Below are 23,315 nucleotides of genomic sequence, written 5' to 3'. Positions count from 1 at the left end.
TGCCGGTATTTAGATCCTCTGCAACAAATAAAACAAATTACTGGAAAGCAATTACAGAATGGTACTTCACACCGAAACTGGCTCACATTCAAGCTCTATTAGGGCAATATAGTAGCCCAGCAATGGGGATCAAGGCTTACTCCTGGGAATCCTGGTGGTATGAAAATCACTTCACTTGACACGTTTCACAGATCAGTGAAACTTGTTAGGGAGGTAGCAACCATGGGTCAGAGAATGATCACAGAACAGTACATAGTTAATGCACAATATATTTTTGTTTGTTTGTTACAGAAATAAACATGCTTATTTACTTAAAAAGGCCGTCTCCACGCCAGGGTGGATTTGTAAAGAGGGTTACGACATGAAGGATAACCCTTTGAACAAGGATGAACATGCCGGCAGTAAAGATATTTACTGAACCCTTTTGATGATGCACGGGTATTGGCATTTTCCAAGATGAACAACAGATGAAGGCACTGGATGTTTTTCTTCTTTACAGTACCTTACCCACATCCGGTACTGTTTCAAATCATGGTAAAGCACTCAAAAGAGCTACATCTGCAGTATTATATGTATTGCTGAGAGATGAGTGAATACACCACTTGCTGGGAAAATGACATGCAGGCAGTTTTTAATCAAAAGATAAGATTCTAATAAAACAATGCAGCTCCATAGTGTCCAGTACTTTGTTCTCAGAATGTTGGCAAGTGCTGTATGAGAAGTTTTGATTTAGTATTCTGAAGTTAATGGATGCATTTTCGAAACACTTACCCCAGATTTGATCATCCTGGTGTACAATATCTTCTATACTATACATACTAGACCCTGATATTGTTGCGATACAGCCATCTGAAATTTATTTGCATCATATTGTGTGTCAGGTGGCTTGTATTAGATTTGTATAGATGGAAATGACATCTTACACTCTTAGATTAGCTATACCGTTTAATTATTCTTATTAAAGTACTTATTATAAATATAGCTCAGCCATTTTAACCCAGATCACCAGCAAGCGCACTGGTAGGTACTCACTCTGACCTCTCTGAGTCGATATCAGCTTGTATCATACAGCAGTCGGTAAGATATTCTGTATATTTATTAAATAAGATATAGGCAAACACTTACACCGAACACAGCAGCTACTGTGGCCTGCGTAGGGAAGATCCGATCTTCAAGTGTTTGTTGACCTCTGGGGATCCTGAAGCGCGACACATTAAGGAAAACTCTGGCAAAGCGTCAATTTAAGGCAAAACATCTGAAGATGGTGGTACTGCAGCTGGAGCAGCAATCTAAACAAGGTTAAAGCAATGCACTTTCAAACATTGTAATATAAAAAGGTCCTTTTATTTTTCAGGTTATATTATTAAGCATTTTCATGATATATTATGACCCTGTTCTGGTACCATTTGGCATAATCATTAAATTAAAATGTTAAAGTATCTCAGCAGTTTTCCCAGTCTCTCCACTATATTCCCCCCAATATACACATACAATGAAAGAAGTAATAAAAAATAAATCCCAAATCCTAACTTGCACTAAAATGTATACTACAGTACATTCCCTCATCAACATTTATAGGAAGGACTGGGCTAGAGATTCTAAGTGTTATTTCATTTTCAATAAGGGGACTAGTTTGATAGGTTTAAATGAGCACAGTTTACTGTTCCACAGTCGGCCAAGGAATGCTGCTGTCCACAAATCTCTCCTAATCAGGGTTTCCCCTAAGATCAGGCTTACAAATCCAACTAATAAACTAAGCTGTTATGACGGTGTTGCTGGAATCCGAAAGCAGTCAATCTGATCCCTGCCCAGGGCACCATGAACAATATAGAGCAACAGGGATACTGGGAACCTGGCTACCTACACCAGGAGTTAGGGGCTAGGATTGAATGAGGACTCCAGTAGGGGGTGTATTATCAATTATTTTACATTCCCTGAAGAGGGAAGCTAACTGTGAACTACAATGGCAAGCTGTCAGTGGCTCTGCATGTTCCACAGTGGAATGTATTGTTGAACAGGTTTATGTTTTGCAGATAATTCAAGACTGTAATACAAAACAGATGCAAAACTTTAACTACAAAACTCACACAGCTTTAAAATTGTAAGTATCGTAAACAGAGCATGCTACAGCATTATGAACTTTAATGCCCCTGAACTAAACGTGCCACTAAAATCAGTGTGGTGCCAGAGAGAAGTCATGTGAGTTAAAGGAAACGGATGGTCTCCCTTTCATCCCAGTCGCTGTTTCAGTAAGGCAGACTGGAGGTGCAGTCCCTGTCTGGGCTTGCGGCAGGAGCCTTGAACAGCAACAAAACAAAAAACTTAAAAAACAGCAGCCACTTGCAACTACAATTACAGCACAGCAGTCACTGCTACAATCTGCTTTCAAGTAAAACCAACTACAATGTTATTTTAGGTATACCTCGTGTAATGCTAGCACTGTTAAAAGCAGCAGTAAATGGGCAAATGCAATCATGCAATTGGAGATTCTTATGATATTTAGCCTGAAAACAAGTGTGTAAAGGAGTTGCAACTATTGGTTGCTACTTTGTATAATAATTAGCTGGTAAATGCTAGCCATTGTTTAGAGTGTGTTTGTAGTTTCTAACAGTCTTTGGTTGTAATAAAAATGTACTGGTTCTTGCCCTGGCTAGGTAGCATAAAAACTGATTGGAGATGGCTTGATGGTTTTATACCTTGACATAGAGCATGTGTTTACTTGCAACTAGACTCTGCCAACTAGAGATGTCATGAACTTTATGGCTTCAGTTAATGACCTACTCCGGTGTCTATGCTAACACTCATGTGCTCAGAGAAGATTTTATTTCTACCACCAAGTCACTCAATAATATTGTTAAACAAAGGTAATTCTGAAATACTGGACTGGGTGCTGCTACGACTTAACACTGCCAGCCCCCGATCACGCATAACTCATTAAAATTAATACTAAGAGAAATGTGTTTCGATGAGAAGTCTTCTGAGACATCCAAAGAGACTTCTTAATCAAAATGTTTTCCAGTTCTAAGATGTACTGCTCAAACGTGGTAGAAAATAACAAGGGCAACATTTATAACATTTATATTATACAAATACAGTACCTTACCAAAGCAAAGCACATCAGCAAGCAGGCTGTGGTCCCGCATAGCAATCCAGTCAGTCTGGTTACATACACCCAGCACCAGGACACATCACACTCACGTAACCCCCTGACCTATAATACTGTTTCACACAGAGGTCTGTCCAGAAACAAGCATCAATACAACATCACCCACCAACACCTCCAGCATTCACTTTAACGCAGCACGCTCTGTACAGATTGCTAAACACTCTAAAAGGACTCAAACACGAGGCTTGTCACTTGGTCTACTTTTATGATCTAGACAGCATCAATGAAGCTGTAGATCATTCAAATAGATATCACATCTGATTTCATTAGTTGCATCATCATAATGCACCTCAATGTCCTGTACAGCTCCTTCATGGATGGTGTCATTCAATTTGGGGAGGAATGTTTTTTATACAGCCTTCTTGGGATCATTTAAGGTTAACGCTGTGCTTGTTTTGCTCCCCCCCCCCCCCCCCCCCGGGAAAAGGGGCGAGCGTTAGTGTCCAACTCTGAGGCCTCACTGGCTCCAGTTCGTCAGCTCTAACCACTAGGCCACATTGCCTCCCAGTCCTTCATCTCTAACCACTAGGGCACACTACCTCCTAGTCTCTCAGCCCTTATCACTGGGCTACACTGCCTCCCAGTCCCTCAGCTAATCACCACCATACTGCCTCCTAATTCCTAACTCTAACCACAAGGCCAAACTGCCCCCCTAGTCCCTTAGCTCCAACCACTAGGCCACACTGCTTCCCAGTACCTCAGCTTAGACCACTAGAAGCCATGCTCAAATCCTGTCAGTCCTCCTCAGCTCCACTCGTCCCAGAGTGCTTATCATTGTGCAACATTCGAGCTCTCTCTCTGTAATCACCCCACCAGGACAAATCTCCTCTTCCAACTTCCCCTACAGAAACAATAATGTACAGTTTTGAGGTTTCCCTCTCTCTGACAAGCATCCTCTGTGGCTAATGGAGGTGAAAAAGGAACCTTGTCTGAATGCAAAGCTGTGGAGACGCTTCTCCTATTGCGGCGGCTGGTGGAGCAGAATCTTGACTGTCACCCGCAGCCTTGGGCACGACAATCACAGCTTTGTTATCTGGTAAAGCCCAACCCCCCCCCCCCATTCCCTCAATACAAACAGCTGAGTCTTACAATAACTATACACTGTGCAAGAAGAAAACAAAGACCCAAAACCTGGGGGCTTCTGGAGTCATCTATGTGTTATTTATGCTGGTGTTATTATTCATTCACAGCCCAATTACATTGTGTACCTGTAGATTTCTCTTTCTTGAACAAGTTGAGGTAACGTAATGTACTTTTGTATGGAGGGTTTGGCGCTTCATCTATTTATTATAGGCAGGGTTCCTGGTTTTTACTGATGTAATAAATCTCCTCCTGGCGGCTGATGAGTTAATAACATTGACATCAGCATTAGACCCGTACTTTCCTCTCGACTGCAGAACTTGCTCTTCAGTTGAATGGTAAGACGTTCAACACCGAACTGTATAATTCGCGTCTAGCCCTTGCTTTTCCATTCAATGGGCTATGATGCCAATTGATTACACCGATAAAGCCCGATTCCTCAGATGGATTGATTGGATTTCACCCGAATAAGGTGTCAAAATTGAGCTCCAGTATTAACCCGACAGATCCCTTCCTTAATGTTTTAAAATGTTTATTTTCTAATGATCTGAAGTTATTTTTCTGTTATTTAAATGGAAGTATAGCTTCTTATGTTTCATGGTTGAGTGTACTGTTCTGTACATGGATTGAGATGTTTTGATGGCCATCACAACAGGGACATCAATTTAACAAGTACAAAAAAAGAAAAAAAAAGGACTTCAAGTCTGTGCCAGACTGACAGTAATGTTGACAATGCACTAAAGAAAAACAGGTATAGCAAGGAGCAGCTGAGCGGTCCACACTAGCTAATCTCTCTGCGTGTGGTCTGGGAGGTCCAGCACCATAATTTACGCATCAACAATTACTGTATTTTCAGCACCTGTGTCTCCAGGCAGCTGTCCCTTGTTCCTACTGTACATCTGCTGCAAAAGCAATAAAACAAAATACAAATGTACATATCCTGACACGGTTACCAATACAAAATTAGAGCTATCAGTAACATGAAAAAATAGATTGCCATGGCCTACATCCACCATATGCACACGTAAAGATCTAGGTTGGATGGCTGTATGACACACAGACTACCTCTTTATATCCCCAGATATTCCCTCCTCTCTTTAACAAGTTCTATTGTATCACACCTCACTGTTCTTTAGATACTGCACATGTACAAATGCATGTTAAACATACAGACAAAAAACAGACATACACCCTCTATATATCCCCCCAGATTCTGATACACTGAAAACTTCCTTTAGCTTTCATCACAATTGGTTTTCTAGATATAAAACTTTGTGACTTGCGTATCCCAATCGGCAGGATTATGCATCCCAAGATAGGGATAAGAAATAAGTAACAGGCATGCAAGACAATATGGGTAGGATATCTAGAATTCTATTAAATAGTGGTGTATATTATGCCTTATATTTAGTTTACAAAACAATACAGCTTTTAAATATACATTTAACCCCAAAAAATTATGCTACAATAGTTTATTTTATCATACACATCCAATACAAACTACTAAAACAGCAACTCAAATATTAGAAGCTTCTAAAGCTTTAATTATTCTTTCAAATACCTTTTTTCAAAATAAAAACACCAATCATTGGTTAAGAAAAAGTCTGGGATTTAGAAAACATCATGCCAACAAAGGATATCGCTGAACTTAATTTTTGTACAGTTCTTTGAGAAATCATGCACAAATCATAGCTAGCACAAATCAGGATACTTCAGGTAAATCCATTGATGTGGGCTGTGGATAGAACCATAAGCCTACTGAAACAAGACAAATGCACAGCCCCTTTGCTATTGGGAGGCACTGGAATAGAAAGCAAGCCAATGTAAATCAGGTTCTGAACAAAAAAAAAAAATATGTACCACTTCAAAGAACATCAGCATGCAACTAGACAGCATGTAGCCTTGTCGGTTTCCAACGGCCACAAGCAGCCAACAATAATATGGCGTACAATTCAAAAATCTGAAAAACCTGCTGCAGCTTCTTGACCAGCCTCTAAATATTCTCTCCAAGCAGACTCTGTAGCAGGGCGTTGCTGGCGCTGCTACTGCAGGAGCAGAGAATGCTCATGGAGTATCAGTGCTGCCTTTGGAAATCTGCAGCATCAGACTGCTTTACGCAGCAAGCTGGGAATTATTGGGGAGGCTAGGAGCACCTCTTCCATCCCTGCATCTTCGGATTTGAACAAAGGAGTCAGGGTTTACGCTCCATTTCCTAAACGCTTAAACTTTAGTATTAAACACATTTTTACACTAATATATTGGGGATGCTTATAACCAGCCATCATAAGAAGCCTCCCATCACTATTTTACTGTGATGTATTTGTGTCAGACCGTATGTGTACAGCATTTAATTGTATATGGAAGACTATAAAGAAATAATGAATATGAAATAAATTGGCCTACATTGTGCAGTTACTACTGTTTAGATACTATGGTAAGACCTATATTTGACTTGCATACACTTTTAGTTAAAACATTTAACACTTTATTAGGAGTTCACTAAAACCCCATCAAATGACCTATTAAAGAAAGGGTTGAAACACTCTTATGTACAGTAAGCCTGTGTGTTATTTATTTCAGACCGCACTGATGATTCCTTCGCATTATATCTTTTTGAGCCATAGTCATTTTTTTGTCTATAGAACATGGTCGTTTTTGTCACCAAATACATTTCAAGCAGCATTTGCTCAAATATTCTAATACTTGTCCCAGCGCTATATTCAAACCCCCTTCAGAAAGCTGTTCCTCCTCTAGGACATTGTGCCATATACTTGGACCAACCTCCTAAGCTCTGGCAATTTCTAGTGAGCGCTGCCTTAAAACAACCCCCAAATCAATCCGATTTTTATTACTTTATTAATGTCTCTACCATTTTAAAGAAGCTTTTACTTTGACATTTACTGTACTTAAGTGGGATTTCAAACACTGCAACAATGTCACGAATTGACACCGAAACTGACCAATCAAAATAGACCTTCAATTGCGCAGCCAAGCGTGGTGGCACTGTGAACAAAGGAGGTGACCGTGAGAAACATGGACAGTAGAAAGAAAACATTTCCAGACACAGTCGTCATGCGTTACACTTCTGCAGCGCCACCTGTAGATCATAATGGGTTCTAATGCTGTGGAATATAAATAAATCAAAGGCATCTGATTCCTCCAAGAAAATAAACACTGTAGCAGACCCCCACTACTGTGACTAATTAAACTTATGATAAAATCTGAGATGGCTCAAACTGATATGTAACAGCAGTCTCATTTCCAAGCGTTCACTAAAAAAAAAAAAATGTTTATTAATCTTTATTTCAGACATTTGAATCGAAAGCAATGGAAATATTCTAAAAGCTGTAGCAGTTTATAAGAAAATAAGTAAAAGGACAGTGTTTCACTAAACTCTTACATGCTTTTTTCAATGTTAACCATTGTAATTAAATGTGAAAATGTCAATAACATTTGAAATCAATAAAAATAGAAATATATATATATATATATATATATATATATATATATATATATATATATATATATATATATATATATATATATTAATGCTCAATGAAGTCCATAGTGATGGAAATAAGACTCCTATTGCATAGCAGTTTTCCCCCATTCCATGTTTTAAAATGAGCTTGATTAGTACCAGTGTACAGGTAAAAAGCGCATATGCGTTTGTGACAGAAATACAATGATTCTTGGTTGTAAATCTCCCTCCTGACCTGTGAGGGCACTAAGCAGCGAGAACAGAGTTCTTTGGACGGGCTGGTCTGACTCTTCTTTCGGCCAGTCTGGATGAATGCGAGACTCCGTTGCAAGAACGCATTGACCCGGAAGGGAAACAATGTGGCAGTCGCAGATTGGAGAGGCGGTTGCACTCGTTTACCAAGGGGTCATGTGTGATGGCATAAAAGGGGGCGGAGAATCGCAATCTGTTCCTTTGTTTGGTTTGAATTTTTAAACTGTAAGGACCTGAGAGAGACCCAGTGAGAAAAGTACTGCGAGTGTTTTGTTTATCTATAATTTTGTTTGCAATTATTAGACGCCTATCACGTTCCGGAGCTGTTGCCAAGGGCCAGCACAAAACCCAGAACAGCACCTCACTTTTGTCACGAATAAACTTGTATCACCCACCACGAGCACTACAGCACACACCCAGGACTGGTGATCATGTTTGTACATTGTGGGAAAGATACGTGTGTTTATTATTTGGGAATGTAACCCGTTTATTTACTTCCAGTGCATTACACATTGTTGTGTATTGCCTGGAGTTATTGTTTGGTCACCAGACCGGGATTAATCAATAAAACCCGTTTCCAACTTGATTAAATTTCTCTGTTTGTTCATTGCGCACTGCATCACTCCTGCACCTGTACACAATCAGCCACTTTGCCACACGTTTTATTAAAGGACTAGTAAAACCAGGAATGGCAGCAGTGTGGAGTAGTGGTTAGGGCTCTACACTCTTGACCGGAGGGTCGTGGGTTCAATCCCAGGTGGGGACACTACTGCTGTACCCTTGAGCAAGGTACTTTACATAGATTGCTCCAATAAAAAACCCAACTGTTAAATGGGTAATTGTATGTAAATATAATGTGTAAAAAATAATGTAATTGTATGTAAAAATAATGTGATATCTTGTAACAATTGTAAGTCGCCCTGGATAAGGGCGTCTGCTAAGAAATAAATAATAATCAAACTGCTATGCAATGGCTTATTTCTATCCCTGAGTAGACCTTTTAATTGAAAAATACTACTCTTCATGCATGTTTTACAACATTATTTCATTTAAGTTTTATAACACTATTATGGAAGTGCAAGTAGGGGTAGCAGCCCAGTGTGTGAAACATCAAGCAATGGAAGGGTTAAAAATGGCTGCAGTAACTGTATGTCTCAGCTCGCTATGAGATAAAGTTGCTGCTTGAGTCTCAGGCAGCCGCCCATTGTTGATAGTCTGTCGAACGCACCACCTCTGAATTCAGCCCTGAATGCTAAGCAGCATCGGCATTGTCTGGGGAGCAGAAAGCCAGCCACATACATCGTTCGCAGCCATGGCAACTAGGAAATCGAGATTCCCCACCCCCCTCCCCTCCCCTCCTCAGACAGAGAGAAGATTCCTCCTGGCTGGGAATTCCATCCACAGGGAAATCTGATGTTGAAACCTAATTTTATAAAGATAACCGGAAACCAAGGTTGACAGAAATTACAGTGGGTCTGTAGCCAAGCCCAACAGACAGGAAAATGTATTTCAGTTTCTTTACAGATTTTTAATGTGTGGTATTACGATCAAAAGTGTGTTACAAGCACACAATGCTGCTATCACAATAGGCAATTCATGTCAATTCGCCCAAAATATTCAAAATAATTATTTGAAAATGATTTCAAAAGGTTCACATTACAGTAGACATTGGAGTCATTTTTCTGAATATTCAACGCTTCATCTATTTTGCGACCAAATAGTAATATCTCATTTTGAACTGCTTTGATTTAAAGTTAAGTTTGGACAAATTATTTTGTACTAGAACAAGTACAGTACAATCCCATCCTGGAAGCCTAATAATTTAAAGATTTAAAAGACTGCAGGCTAGGCTGTTCTCGTCTTCACAAGCCATTCGAAAAGGCTATGGGCAGCCTAACAAAATGCTCTTTGTGCAAAAGTGGTCTTTAGGGGACCCTGGAATGCAATCACATCTGAGCACAGAACACATTCCAACAATCATATACAGTTCATATATTCACGTGCACTATACAGCAAGGCACTGGAACAAAATACAATGAGCAAAAGAAAAAGCACAACAGATTATTCATCTTTACGTTTAATCAGATTCGTTGCATTTTGACTAAACTTTCTGACAAAGACAATACATTTTTGAACTTGTAAACAGACAATGGGATACTTAAATAAAATAAATTAAAAAAAACACCTTGAGTCAAACTACACATACCATTCAATGCAAATAAATCTGAGACTGTTTCCCAAAGGCTCTACAATTGAACACAGAAGAGAATTGTCAGAAGCTTGTTTTGTTGTTTTTTTGTAATCTCCTTATTGTCACCAGACACTTTCGAACTTCTACTTGAGTTCAAGAGTAGTCTGTGTTACTCCTGGTATGTCTGTGCAGGTTCAGAGCACACACACACACACACACACACACACACTGTAAAATGTGCAGATTAGCATTTCCCAAACCTGTGATACTTGAAAACCAAATAATGCATCAGAGTGCTAAATGTTGAAACGAGGGTAAGCAAACACCTTTCCAACATTCGTGTTCTCTGTACAGTACAGATGATAAATTGCTCTGGGGGTGTAGAATAAGTACATATAAACATGTGTTCTGTTAAAGGAGTTGATGCCAATCGGATATAATACTGGTGGAAATGTTGGATGACATATACTGGAAGTTAATTAGCTGTGCTGTATAACAGATGTCAAAAATGTTTTTTATCTTTTGAATTTTGCTGTATGTTCTATGTACAGGATGACGACATCTATATACAAGATAAAACGCACTGGAATCCTAAACGGTGATGGTTTGTTTTCTCATACAAGAGTGTAATACTAGCCTACTTCTAGGATATGTCCTTGAATGAAGCATGCTTTAAAAAAACAACTATTTAAACTGAAAAACTTACTGCAATTATACAAAACATATCAATGTTTTATATACTGTATATAATATACTGCCGCTTTGAGTTAGGTAAATAATAGCCAATAATACCAGCAGTAAAACGTTTTTAAAATTCATTTAGACTGAGGAGAGCACAGCCAGTAATAAACCAAGTGACAATCATAACTATTTATAGGAAAGATGTGACTGATTATATATACTGTATGTATATATATATATATATATATATAAAATCTCAAGACAAATAAGTGTGATCCCAGAAGTGCTGCTTTATTTACTGTGCTTTGATAGTGTGATAATGAACAGCTGTTGGATACAGAGAAATGGAGATGCCAGTTGCTGTAAAACATAACAAGAATTTCCGCATGGACAGTAAGAGTGGTAGTTTTTCTTCCTTTTTCACATCCCTCAGACTTACTAGAAAGTTATTTGTGTTCTATAACCAGATGAGTAATGCTCAGCACCAGTTGGTTCAGTTGGGCAGAAATTAATTAATTCCTGGCTCCCTGGTGATGGAGTAATTAATTGATAAAACCGAATGCCAGCAGCAGGCTTGGGTATCGCTGCTACCCAAATCTGGAACACATTAGATTGCTAAGCCTCCAGCAATACTTGGAGGCTATCTCTATCTGACAAGCTTGTCAACAGTGCCTGAACAGGAAGGAAATTACCTGAAATGCTAAAGGACACACAATGTGCGGCTTCTGTTGCAGAGAGCAGGACACTGTCTATTGCAGGCAGAAAAATCAACATTGTACATGGCACAGACCACACTGACAAACAGAAAACACAGAATTACAAGTACCCCAATATAAAGACTACCTTACTAAGACCATTCTGTGTCCATCCCTTTCAAATTGGTGACATCTCCTTTTATTAGGGCAAGCTCCGTGTAGCTTTATTTTGTCCATTCAGTGGTCACAATAGAGGGATTCCACTGTATTAGAAACCAATTCAGTACCATCAGCCAATCAGAAGCCCGCTAGAGCTGGAAGGTATCAGACAGTAGATGCCCACTGGAATGTCAAAGCATCAACTGTGAGCCAAACTTAAAATCAATCCACGCAAGTGCTAGCTTTTTCATTTTGACTTGCCTTAATGAAAGACTAGTTCACATCTACTGGGCAGCAACTAAAGAAAGACATAATTGGTCGAAATGTATTTCATTATCCACCAAAACCAGCCAATGCAATACAATACAATTTGCTTATTTAGTGCTCTTCATGCAGCTTTCAGATGACTTCTAAGAACTACCAAAAGTTCAGCATTCACTGATCTCAAGGTGCAACAAGGAGCATAAGACACCAATAGTTCCTGTAAATATAAAGGCCAATCAATACTCTGCACTGACAAAAGCAACTAGTTCTGTACCCGCAACTGCTGAATAAGCCAATCACAGCCTGACGGCTTGACTGGAGCACAGCATCTTTGAACAACAACTGTCTGAGACATGGACAATTCAGTAATATTGCTCCATTCAGATAAACTATAAGCAATTCTGACAATTAAGAAGTTATTTGTACTTGTCAGTTCAGGACGCATAACTCCAGTCGTGGTCAACTACCACATGGTAAAGCCTTCAAATCGGCAGGCACTATCGCTGAAGTATGTACAATCAAATTGACTACAGTACTCAAAATACTATACGAACGAATACTATAAAACTATATATTATATATATATATATATATAAAAAGGAATAACCTTGACACGTCGCAATGTGCTGTTGCTACAGAAAAATCAGTTGGTTTTTGCACAAAGTAAAATGCAGCAGTTCACAGAATGTGTGCTGCTGTAGGCTAACAATTAGCAAAACTCTATCAAATACAGGGTGTTCTGCCTTTAAAATTGAAATGTCCTTGCCATTAGTGATTGCTCTACAATGGGAATATACTTTACTGTTTAAAGGATCTTTCAAATTACTAATCATTCCTATACAGTGCAATGTCGTTTGGAATTCACTATGTTTGCAAAGTCCTCTGGATTAGTACAGCAAAATGTACTTCATAGTATGACATCTCACAATATTAATGAAAATTGAACGATTGCATTCAATAACATGAAACCTGTATCCTTTAAAGCAAAATAAATAAATAAATAAAATTAAACAGTACGAGCATTCTATTTAAAAAAAAAACGTAAGTCAAGAAGATGAAATAGGGCTGATCAAGCATGGGGAGGGGAAATTTCAATGGGGAATCTGTTAATCAAAAATCACCCCATGTCACTGTAACATTACACACTGATGAAGACAATGTTTGGCAGCCTAAGGATTCAATGAAAAATAAATGGCAAACACATTTCCCTGTTATACTTACCATCAACATTTACAGAAGCACTGTATGTGTCTAATATACAGTAGCGATCTCAGGTAACGCAGGCAGGCGCACCACACAGGGTGAGGCAATCCAGACACAGGCGGAGGGCGGGCGCGAACGGCTCTTTTGTACAGGGGTATCGGCGCTATGCTTTAGCGCGAGAGGTCCCGGGTTCGCGTCCGCCCTCCACCTGTGTGTGGACTGCCTCGCCCTGTGCGATGCACCTGCCTGCGTTAACCGAGAATGCTACAACGCGTTTTACTGAATGTTAATACATTTATGGTATGTTCGAAGCATGTCCTCTCATGCTGCTTGAATAAAGCCATAAAACAGGGAAATAATGCAGGTCATACAGCACTGTATGTTTAAACTAAATCCAGTCCCTTGGTCTGCTGAGCAGAATGTTATTGCTATACAGCAGGAAGGAAATAAAGGTCGAGCAATCTTGTACACACATATTACTGTAAACTATCCTCGGAGGGGAATCCCAACTAAGCAGAGGAAACTGACTTGCAGTTAATTGGAGGAAAAGTCCACCTAGTACCAGCTAAGGAAACGGCCTCATACTTTAACATGGGAAGAAGTGGACAATTCACAGCTGAAGTTCCATGGAAAGGGATTTGTTTTTTCACTCACAACTGTCTCTGTGGTAAACTGACCCACTTACATTTTCTTAACCTCTAGGTTGACAATTAAAAAAAAAAAATGCTCTTGGCTGCACCAGTTAGTTCACGCACTGGGGTGTTGAGTTTTATATTCTGGCCTTCCAACTGTGGAAAGTGTATCCAAAGTTTCATCCAAGAACGCAGTGCAGGCCTGAAATTCTACAAGTTTTATTTACATTATTTTCCAGTAACAGTTTTACAGTATCTAGTTATTTTGTGGTTTGCCCTAGTTTTGGTACAATCAGTAGATGTACTGTGTCCCAAGCCTCAACAGCAGTGGCTTATTATCTGTCACATTATAAAATACAGGGAAGTGGGCGTTACTGATTTTTACAATCGACCACTTTGCAAACGCAGTGTGGTATTTTTACAGTAGTAGCACCTCTGGTCTTTGACACAAGGAAATAGCAGTGATTGAGTGCAGGTGAATCAGAGGGACACCTAATGTTGTAGCCAGTCATTAACTGGACAGTTTAAGGCTGACATCACATAATTGATTTAAAGTTATGTTTTTTTTTTTATGTCCCTCGTATTCAGCCATGGTGGTAAAGATAGCAGGCTACTCCATAGAATTATCGAAGTGTAGAGGCTTTGTATGTGGGTATCAACCGATATTTAATACTTTTATATATTAATGCAAATCGAAGTTAACAAGAGAAAAAAATATTTTGACTCCAGTAGAGAATGCTACAAAAATCATGCTGTGCATTATACAATCCTGCTATATTTCACACCAAATACATATTTTTCCTTTGTGTGTTGACCACATTTTGCCATAGTTTCACTTCCTACATTATCAGAAAGCAGAACATGAAAGTCCACTTTATATTAACCTAGTTTTAAATGTAGAGAGACAAGTTTTCTCGCCCCTTGAAACTCACCTACCTGTATGCAAACTAAATAGGAATACAGGTTTATAAATATGCAATAACATTTCTTCATACAGAAAATATAACAGGAATAGCTAAACAAACCAGTAACTTAGCATTCCCTGTAGCTAAACCTCATAATTATACAATGCTCCAGTTGATAACCCACAGAATGTAGGAACAGTATTTTCCATGGCTGCTGTATATTCCAAAACATATTCTGCACCTTATTCTCCCACATCTGAATGCCATCATTCCAGCATTCCTGTGTAACACAACTGCCAATGGAAATCAAGCAAAACTGTTTTTTTTTTTCTTCTGCTGCACTATATTGTCATAGTTATATTTTATTCTTAATTAAACCTTATCTCTAGACCAAAGGAGGGTGCCTTTAAATGCCACAAAATTGTTAAAGAACTATTTGCACACCAGTATTCTGTGGAGTTTTAACACCATATATCTTTTGCTGCACATAAAGCTTACTACTGACAGCTTTGTATAAAATGATGGGGCCCCCTGTCGAACACAGAGGAGCTTATCTGTGGAATGTTACAGCAGGTTATTTAAACTTGGGATGAATTCAGGTCTGGGATCTCTGGAAGATGGTGGTAAAAGAATCAGTAAGATGTTGGTTTCTAAACTTCCCACAGCTATGCCTTCCTGCACAGTGGATTTTTTTTTTTTTAACTGATGCAACTGTATAATTTGGTATGAATCTCATGCAGCCATGTGCAATGCAAAAGCATTTTTGGAAGGACTGTGAGCTACTATCTACTGTACTGCACAGGGTCTATTATTTTAACCCTTTACCTCTGTATTAACCCTGCTTTCTTCTTTTAATTAGTGCTCTATTCAACAGGAACGCAGAGGAAGCCAGTCAGTGACAGTTCACCTTCTGCAGTATTAATATTCACCATGGCTTTGAGAATTTAAATAGAAAGACCTGTGATGAAACACAGCGATCTGGAAGGTGGATAGAGGACACATCCCCTACATCCCATTGCTGTGGATATGTCTCTCCAGCAGGTTTACCAAACAGTAGAGCCCTGCTTCTAGCTTGTTTTACAGTTTGGGGAATGAGATACACCATGGAAGGTGCTTTCCTGAGGTCCCACAGTATGGCATCTGAACCCCCAATCTACCGGCTCTTAGACCTTTGCACTAACCACTAACCCATCTCCCCTTAAAGCAGTGTTAATACTCCTCTTTGGCTGTGTAGAATGAATTGGGTTCATCCTCACCCTCCTTAACTCGGAAACCGATTCCACTAGGCAGATGGTGCTCCAGTAGAACAAACGTTTTATTGCACAGGTCTACTGTATATTGAACTGGGTGTAGCAATCATCCATGTGTATGCAAATTAGCTTGTAATTGCATCTGATTTCTCTTTCAATTTGAAAACAGTGAAGACTAGATCCCAATTTTCCATGGAGCTCCTTCAAGCCCCTACAATATGTGCTGTGATTCGCTTTGAGAGAAAAAAAACACTAATATACCCTGCTGCTTCAATGTGCTCACAAAACACACCTTCATCCCTCAGTAATCAAAGTTTGTATAGATTGCACAGACCCTGGTTCATCAAAGTGTCCAAAATGCTAGTCTCAAGAACTTTTGACAATCATTTTTATACATAATCAAGCATGTTAATCCCTCATTCTAGAAAACAGGAGAATGTTTTTCTGCATTTTTTTCATCTCACGTTTGCATCTGGGCTCATGGAGTTCAGAATAATTGCTTAATGAAGGGTTCACGCCTTGGGTTCATTGAGTGCATAGATGTCAAAGTAGGTCACCACTGTTGCTATAGCTATCCATGTTTAAATTACAGTGCATTAGCCAATTCAATATACCGTATACCATGTAATTGCACAAAGTCTATACAAGCCAGTGATAAACACAAAGTAATAGTAAGCATTATTATAATCTTTGATTAAGAACAAATGGAAGTACAGAACAAAATATAACTTCCCCTAAAATATTGTAAGTCAGGGTGAGAGCGGAGATTTTAAAATAACTTTTTTTGTAAAGCTTCACTCTTCGTGTCCTCAGCTATACCCACCAGGCCACTCCTGTGAGCCCCCGCCCAAATAATTCTCATCTCAGCATTCTCGAACCCTTGACTAACGTAATCCCTATTAAATACCGGTTTATTTCAAATATTTACCTAATATAAATATATCTATCTTAAACAAACCCTTCCAAAATACCTTAACAGGTGGTTATTTTAAAATCACAATTGAACGAACAAAATAATTGTTTAGCACCTGCTGTTGACCAATGTAAACAAACATGCCTTTGTTTAAGTAAATATTTATTTTATATGCAATTGCACATATAACGTTAAAATGTAAATGCAATTTCTCGAGTCCTCCCCAACTCGAAATATGATTTTCTCATCCATAATATAGTCCTTAAAAATACTATAATCATATAGGCATATCTTTACACTTCAATTAACGCAATACGCTATCAGGGCCCAACAGTACAGCTGCAGCAAAACGTACATTTTAAATAACACACACTGACAAGACAGGCCCCACGTAAAGCGCAATATGTACTAAATATTTAGACACCCCCGCCTGCATGTTCAGAATCTGAGTGCTTACGAAATCTATTGTCTTGCGAAAACAAGAATTCAAATCGCAAGTGAAACTGAAGCTGTCAGGTCCCTCAAACAACGCTGTTTTACTAAAGGGAATAGAAAGAGCATTTTAAAAAGCCACTTACCCTAGCCCTCCTTGTCAGAACAAAAAAAATAAAAATGCAGAGATCCCTTTCTAAAGGAATGTTTCGTGCATAGTGGAGTACATATGTAACACTTACAGTACCCCCAAACCCCACTTTCTCCCCTGCCACAGTGGAAGAGGGAGCCTCTCTTTATGAAGGATACTGCGGCGGCGGCGCGACTGGCGGCTGTGGGGCGGCCGGTGCTCCCGGTACCGGCACAGAGGTCGGAAGAGCCCGCAGCTGGCTCGGCGGAGACAGCCCGGTTCCGGGTCCACTTCCAGCGGCAGCAGCTGATTTCGCTACCGCTCTCGGCGGCAAACTCATCGCAAAAATGTCAACAGAAGAACAAATTATAATAAATATGAATCTAGGTGTGTAAAAAATATATAATACATATAGAAAAAGGTGTAGAGCGATATATCCCCTGGGCCAGTCTCTTGATCCCGGAGTTGAGCCGGAATAGTAAAAAAGATGATGATTTTTTTTTATTGAAAGAGTCGGTTTATTGGGATTTTATCTTCATGGGGACGGCGGGGGGGTCTGTCTCCCCCTCCCCCAGCCGGGGTTGCCTCGGTTCCGGTTCGGTTCTGCTTGCTAGAGGGATGTCAGCGGTTTTACCTTCTTCGGTTACTTATTGTTTATTCAATAACTGTTATTTAAAAAGTCCTTTTTCAGTCAGAAGGGAGATTTTGCTCAACATGGCGCAGCGGCCACCTCCAACAGTCCGAGGGACGGACGGTTCGGAAATCGTCGGCCAAATCCGGAAATACTCGGGAAATCTAGACGAAGGGCGTGACGTTTCGCTCGGACATCTTCGGAGCCGCTCGACACAGCCGGTTTGTGCTGTCATAATCGTAAATATTCAGAAATAGTTGGGTTTGGAATAAACTAGAGAGGGTTATAACAACTTCAACATTTATTTATTTAAAAAAGGTAAAATTAATTTTAAGTCTGTACAGCAAAAAACTCATATTTAAGAAGGCAGGTGTGATAAAGGAACTAACAGGAAGTCTGCGATTCTGTTTAAAGTAAAGTGTGTCCTAAATTGCCCTCATCTGCACTGAACTAAAATTCAGGATAGTAGCGACATCTAATGTCCCTATTGTGTATTACAACTTTATTTTTAAATACAGTGCAAACTTTTAAATTGCAGAAGGGTGTTCTGAGCCAGTGGTTCCTGGAATTTTTTTTTTTGGACAAATCATACTTTGACCTAAATTATTACAATTACATTTCGAATCAATAAAATAAAAATACAACAACAACATTGGTTCATTTCAAATAATATAATTTGCAACTTGAATTAAAAACCCATTAATGAATTGAGTGTAGAATCATATGTTGATAATGACAACGTTTTTTTTTACAATCACCCAAACAATGATCTTAAATCAGTTTTATTTTGCGGGTTGTGCTGTACAATAGCTGTCGCGGATCTGCTACTGCAGTACTGTTACAATGGGGGACTGTTACATTAACACTGTGGTTTCAGATATCCAATCGATCCTTTAGCAGCTTTAATGTACTGTTACTACAAATACTGTAACTTTTTAAACGTTCAATATAAAAAAAAAAACATGCATTTGGTGTTTCTTTATTCCAATTTGATCACCTTTGACTTTATGACGTTTTGTAAAACGTGCCCAATGAAGTGGAACTATGCAGAACTTTCAAGCTCAACTAAGAGAGCTTGATTTCAGTCCCATGCCTTACTCGAGTTTGTAAACTTAGATGAAATGTGCTTGGAATGACGGCTTCAATTTCAAATTCATGGACAAACGTTAGACTTCCTTACAGGCATTCAAACTCTCAAATAGCTTACTGGACGTTACTGTGATCTGAGAGTTTCACTTTCTAATTGAGGTGTCTTGCGTTTAAATTAGATAACTCAGTTTAAAAGGCATACAAGATGTAAATCAATGTAGTTTATAAGTAAAAGACACATGACACTGGTGTAATTACAGAAAGTGTGATTATATATATACACACACACACATATACGCACATTTACCTTATTAAATCATTAGAGCACAGTGGAAAGATTATATTTGACTTACAGTAAACAAAAAATGTAGTATATTGCATTTTGCAATAAGAATCTTAATACAGCTTGCATTATGGAATACTTATTTTAATGCAATTTTTTTTGGCAGTGTTTATATTTGAGGGTACACATATACACACGCAATATACAAATATATACACACAAACAATAAAGTGGTATAAAAAAAGTAGGCAACATTTTTTTAAATAAAAAAGGCAGCAAAACGAACACAAATGTCAGCAACAAAATGCATCATTAACAAAAGTAAGCGGTAAATCAGAGTTTAGTGTTCACAGATATCATTCGTCATCACATTGGAAAGAAAAAGAGCTGTACACACGCAAGGAAGAGCTGCAGTGCACAAATAGGTACACTCAAGTTTAGCAACACATCATTTCTGTAGAACAATCTTCTTTCTGATGTCTGAACATGGGGCTGTTTGTGCTGTGAGCTATACAAGTTTTGCATTCATCTTTCCTGGTAAATGAAGATAGCATCTTAGCCCAGTGGTTTCTCAAATGTCTTGAAAACAAAGGAAATGGAAAATCACTCAAAAACTGTCCAGCACTGAAACTTTCAACTTGTGCTGGGTTTCCCACTACCGAGAGAAGGAAGAATGTTTTATTGAGTGCAGCTTATATAAAACACTTTGCATCTGCTAGGTTTAGGAATAATACAAAAATATAAAACAGAAGTTCAATCTTTTAAAACACCATATTTTTTCTTAATTTTCCCCTCTGTGCCCAACCAGGTCTAATACCCTTCCAAAAACATGAGTAAATCTAAGGGTTTAATTTGATCAAATTATACCCCACCAGTCCACATTCTGTTAGACCATTTTACAGCACTGGGGAATCACCTATCTCTGGGTATTCCTGGCATTTCCTCTACATTACTATCCAGGTGGATTCCCCAGGATTATAAAATGCTTTGAAATCCTGGAAAGAATCAAATCAACCTCAAAGTCCTGAGTGAGTCACCTAGTAAAATGCCTGGCTCATGGAGTGCATTAGGGATGCTGCTGGTGGCACACTGGTTGAAATGCATTTGATTTTGTGTTACTGTAATAGGGTGCAAGCTGGGTGCAAAGTGGCGACCCTGCACACTGCAAAAGAGCTGGGAATTTTACTAGACAATGGGAACTTAAATTTAATTTATTAAGACATTGAGAAAAACTTCTAATCAAAACGTTTGCCATTGAGTTTAATACGTTTATTTCAGCATTAGGTATTTTGCGTTATTTGAATTGTTTAATGGGCGAGATGTCCTAGCTTGACAGGTCCAGGTCACTAAATGAGACCTCAAAAGACAGGCCTGCAAATCAGAAGTAACACATGCAGGTAAATAACTTGTTTGATTAAACATCAAAACTGGCATCAGAAAAAAATAAGCATAATATCAATGTAGAGCTGTCCACTTTGAATGAAATATATATATAAAGAATAAATATTTATATATATATATATATATATATATATATATATATATATATATATATATATATATATATATATATATATATATATATACACACAATTTTTTCTTTTAATTAAATGGAGAAGAGCGCAAAAGATTTGAAGATTGCATCTGCTACCACAGTCTACGGTTTCCTCAAACCAAAATAACAAATAGGATCACAAGGTAGGAGGCTCTATTTAAAGTTGTGAATTTGCTTTGCATTCAAAACAGGAAATGAAACTGATGTGAATGCTGTTTTTTTCTTTTTTTCTCAATGGAGACCTAAGCAGTCTTGAAAGCTGTTTCGAGTCACATAAAAGCTCACTGTACACTTCGAGTATTTACTCAAAACCACCAGACCAGAAAACGAAACAAAAAAAAAACTCAGAAATTTAATTTAGTGGTTCGAACAGAGTCTAAAGCTGTTACTTTTGAGTTAGTGTTATAGTTCATTTCAAAAAAACTAAAAAAAAAGTTAGAGCGGTCTTCTGTCAGTTAAGTTTGATATAATAACGCTTAAATTAAAAAACAAAAAACAAAAAACAAAAAACAAAAAAAAAACAGTTGCTAAGGCATCTACCCAGAGTCATTACAGAGTAATATGACCATTGTCTTAATACCTCTGTTAGCACTGTAGTGTAAAGAAAGGCCTTTTGTCAAAAATAACATACTTAACCACACCCTGCATTACCAAGGCGGTACTCCACATATAACACCAGGGGGCAGACTGTCTTCAGCTCTCCAGGAGCTCCTCATCTTGAAAGATCTCAGAATCAGCAAGGCCGACTGTTAAATAACAAGACTAACAACGTTTGAATAGTTTGACATTTTAAAATGATAAACATTTTGATTGTAACAGCTGGTTTCACAGACCCTGCTTAGCAGTGATCTGAGACCACCTTGCCAAGGTAGCCAGGGTTTGTGAAACCAACACTGTTCTTTGCTTGATGTGTTCATTTTTATTACTAATTGAATGAACTTTCAGCTAGGAAAAAGCATTTTAGGAAAATATACAATTCATAAAGCAGAGAGAATGTGGAGATTTTTTTTTTTTTTTCTCTTTGGATTTGATTAAAACATCTATAAGGCACCAGAATAGATTCCCCTCATTCACTTTTTTTTTCTTTTTTTTTTTTTAAATGAATTTAGATTTTCTGAAAATAATTTTCCTGGCTAAAATGTAAACAAGCCCAAAAAGGACAAGGGTCTATACGATGGGAAGTTTGCATAACAGTGACAGCCAAAAATGAAACGATTACTGTAATAGTTGTTTCATATTTAAGGTAACTACCACAGGGTATATTTGAAGAAATGAACGTGTCTATAACCAGTCTTAATTTTTCCATGTGTACTGAATTTATGGTCGGCAATCTTGCTTATTTTAAGGTACATTTCTCTACTTTGCATCCATTCCTTTATCATATTTTAAACTACTGAGATTTTATAATTATGAAAGATGATATTGTTTGAAGATAGAGGTCACATGGAGAACTGTTACATCATGGAATAAATAAGAATGTTGAAATAGACAAGCTTATTTCTGCAAATATACGCATGGCAAATTCCCATCTTACAGAAACTTGCCCTAGCTATCCTGTTGAAATATGTATGGATTTGCAGCCCGGTTTTCAACTGTTACCAGCTGCTGTATGTATGATCTCTCCAATTTTGTCAGCGACACCTTCATGGTACATTCAGAAATCACACTTGTCAGGCTGGCTTATGAAGAGACAACAGAGAATTCCAAGATGGGGTTGGTAACACAATTAAGAATCCATGGATAGTAAAATGCCAGAAAATAAATACTTTTCTTTAAAAAAACAGTAGTCGCAGTATCCAGTGTTTTTTTTTTTCTCTTTTTCATTGTATTAGAGAATTATTGTTTTGTCAAAAATGTTCACGTAGTTCCAAAAAAAAAAAAAAAATATATATTGAAGTGTATATATATATATATATATATATATATATATATATATATAATTATATATATATATTTATATATTATTTCAGCTATTGAAAGAGCTGCCGAATGACATCTGAACGTATAAGGTCATAGTGGTTCTGAAGATTGTCTGCAGTCCTGGAAAGTCAAAGATCCAGTGCCTCCTTATTTGGAATCCAGCATGTGGCTTTCTGTGCTGGTCCAGGGAGGGAAGGCTCACCAGAGCTCACACTTCCTGGCAGGGTTCATGGGTGAGCCAGCTGGACAGTGGAAGTGCTTGGAGAATTCCTGAGAATTAGACACTGTGCCAATGACTCGGAAACGCGATGGGCTGTGGGGGTCCGTTATCATGCCCTCGTGGGAACTTTCTGGAGTCCGAACAGAGCACCACACCTACAGCAACGGTTTAGGGAGAGAGCAA

The 23,315-nt window shown here is 38.4% G+C and overlaps 2 protein-coding genes across 8 annotated transcripts in view; both read right to left on the bottom strand.

The window, feature by feature from the left end:
- LOC117425576 (eukaryotic translation initiation factor 4 gamma 3-like) overlaps window positions 1-18,212 on the bottom strand; it is a 66,142-nt gene extending 47,930 nt beyond the window's left edge. For 5 of the 7 annotated variants that reach the window (XM_058993340.1, XM_058993341.1, XM_058993339.1 and 2 more), the window contains exons 1-2: window positions 17,614-18,211; window positions 1,126-1,225 (exon numbers count right to left, since the gene is read on the bottom strand). In XM_058993340.1, the coding sequence (XP_058849323.1) occupies window positions 1,126-1,225; window positions 17,614-17,774 (261 nt within the window). In that variant the 5' untranslated portion in view covers window positions 17,775-18,211. Of the gene's footprint in view, window positions 1-1,125; window positions 1,226-17,613 lie in introns of all 7 variants that reach the window. The other 2 variants (XM_058993338.1, XM_034904405.2) reach the window with 2 other exon arrangements.
- A 1,353-nt stretch (window positions 18,213-19,565) lies between these two features.
- LOC131698848 (endothelin-converting enzyme 1-like) overlaps window positions 19,566-23,315 on the bottom strand; it is a 42,281-nt gene continuing 38,531 nt past the window's right edge. Inside the window, 1 exon segment of the mRNA XM_058993344.1 lies at window positions 19,566-23,287. Within this exon segment, the coding sequence (XP_058849327.1) occupies window positions 23,111-23,287 (177 nt within the window). The 3' untranslated portion in view covers window positions 19,566-23,110.

Source organism: Acipenser ruthenus, chromosome 20 (assembly GCF_902713425.1).
Source record: "Acipenser ruthenus chromosome 20, fAciRut3.2 maternal haplotype, whole genome shotgun sequence".
NCBI classification, from domain to species: Eukaryota; Metazoa; Chordata; class Actinopteri; order Acipenseriformes; family Acipenseridae; genus Acipenser; species Acipenser ruthenus.
This window is presented reverse-complemented; position numbering and strand designations above follow the sequence as displayed.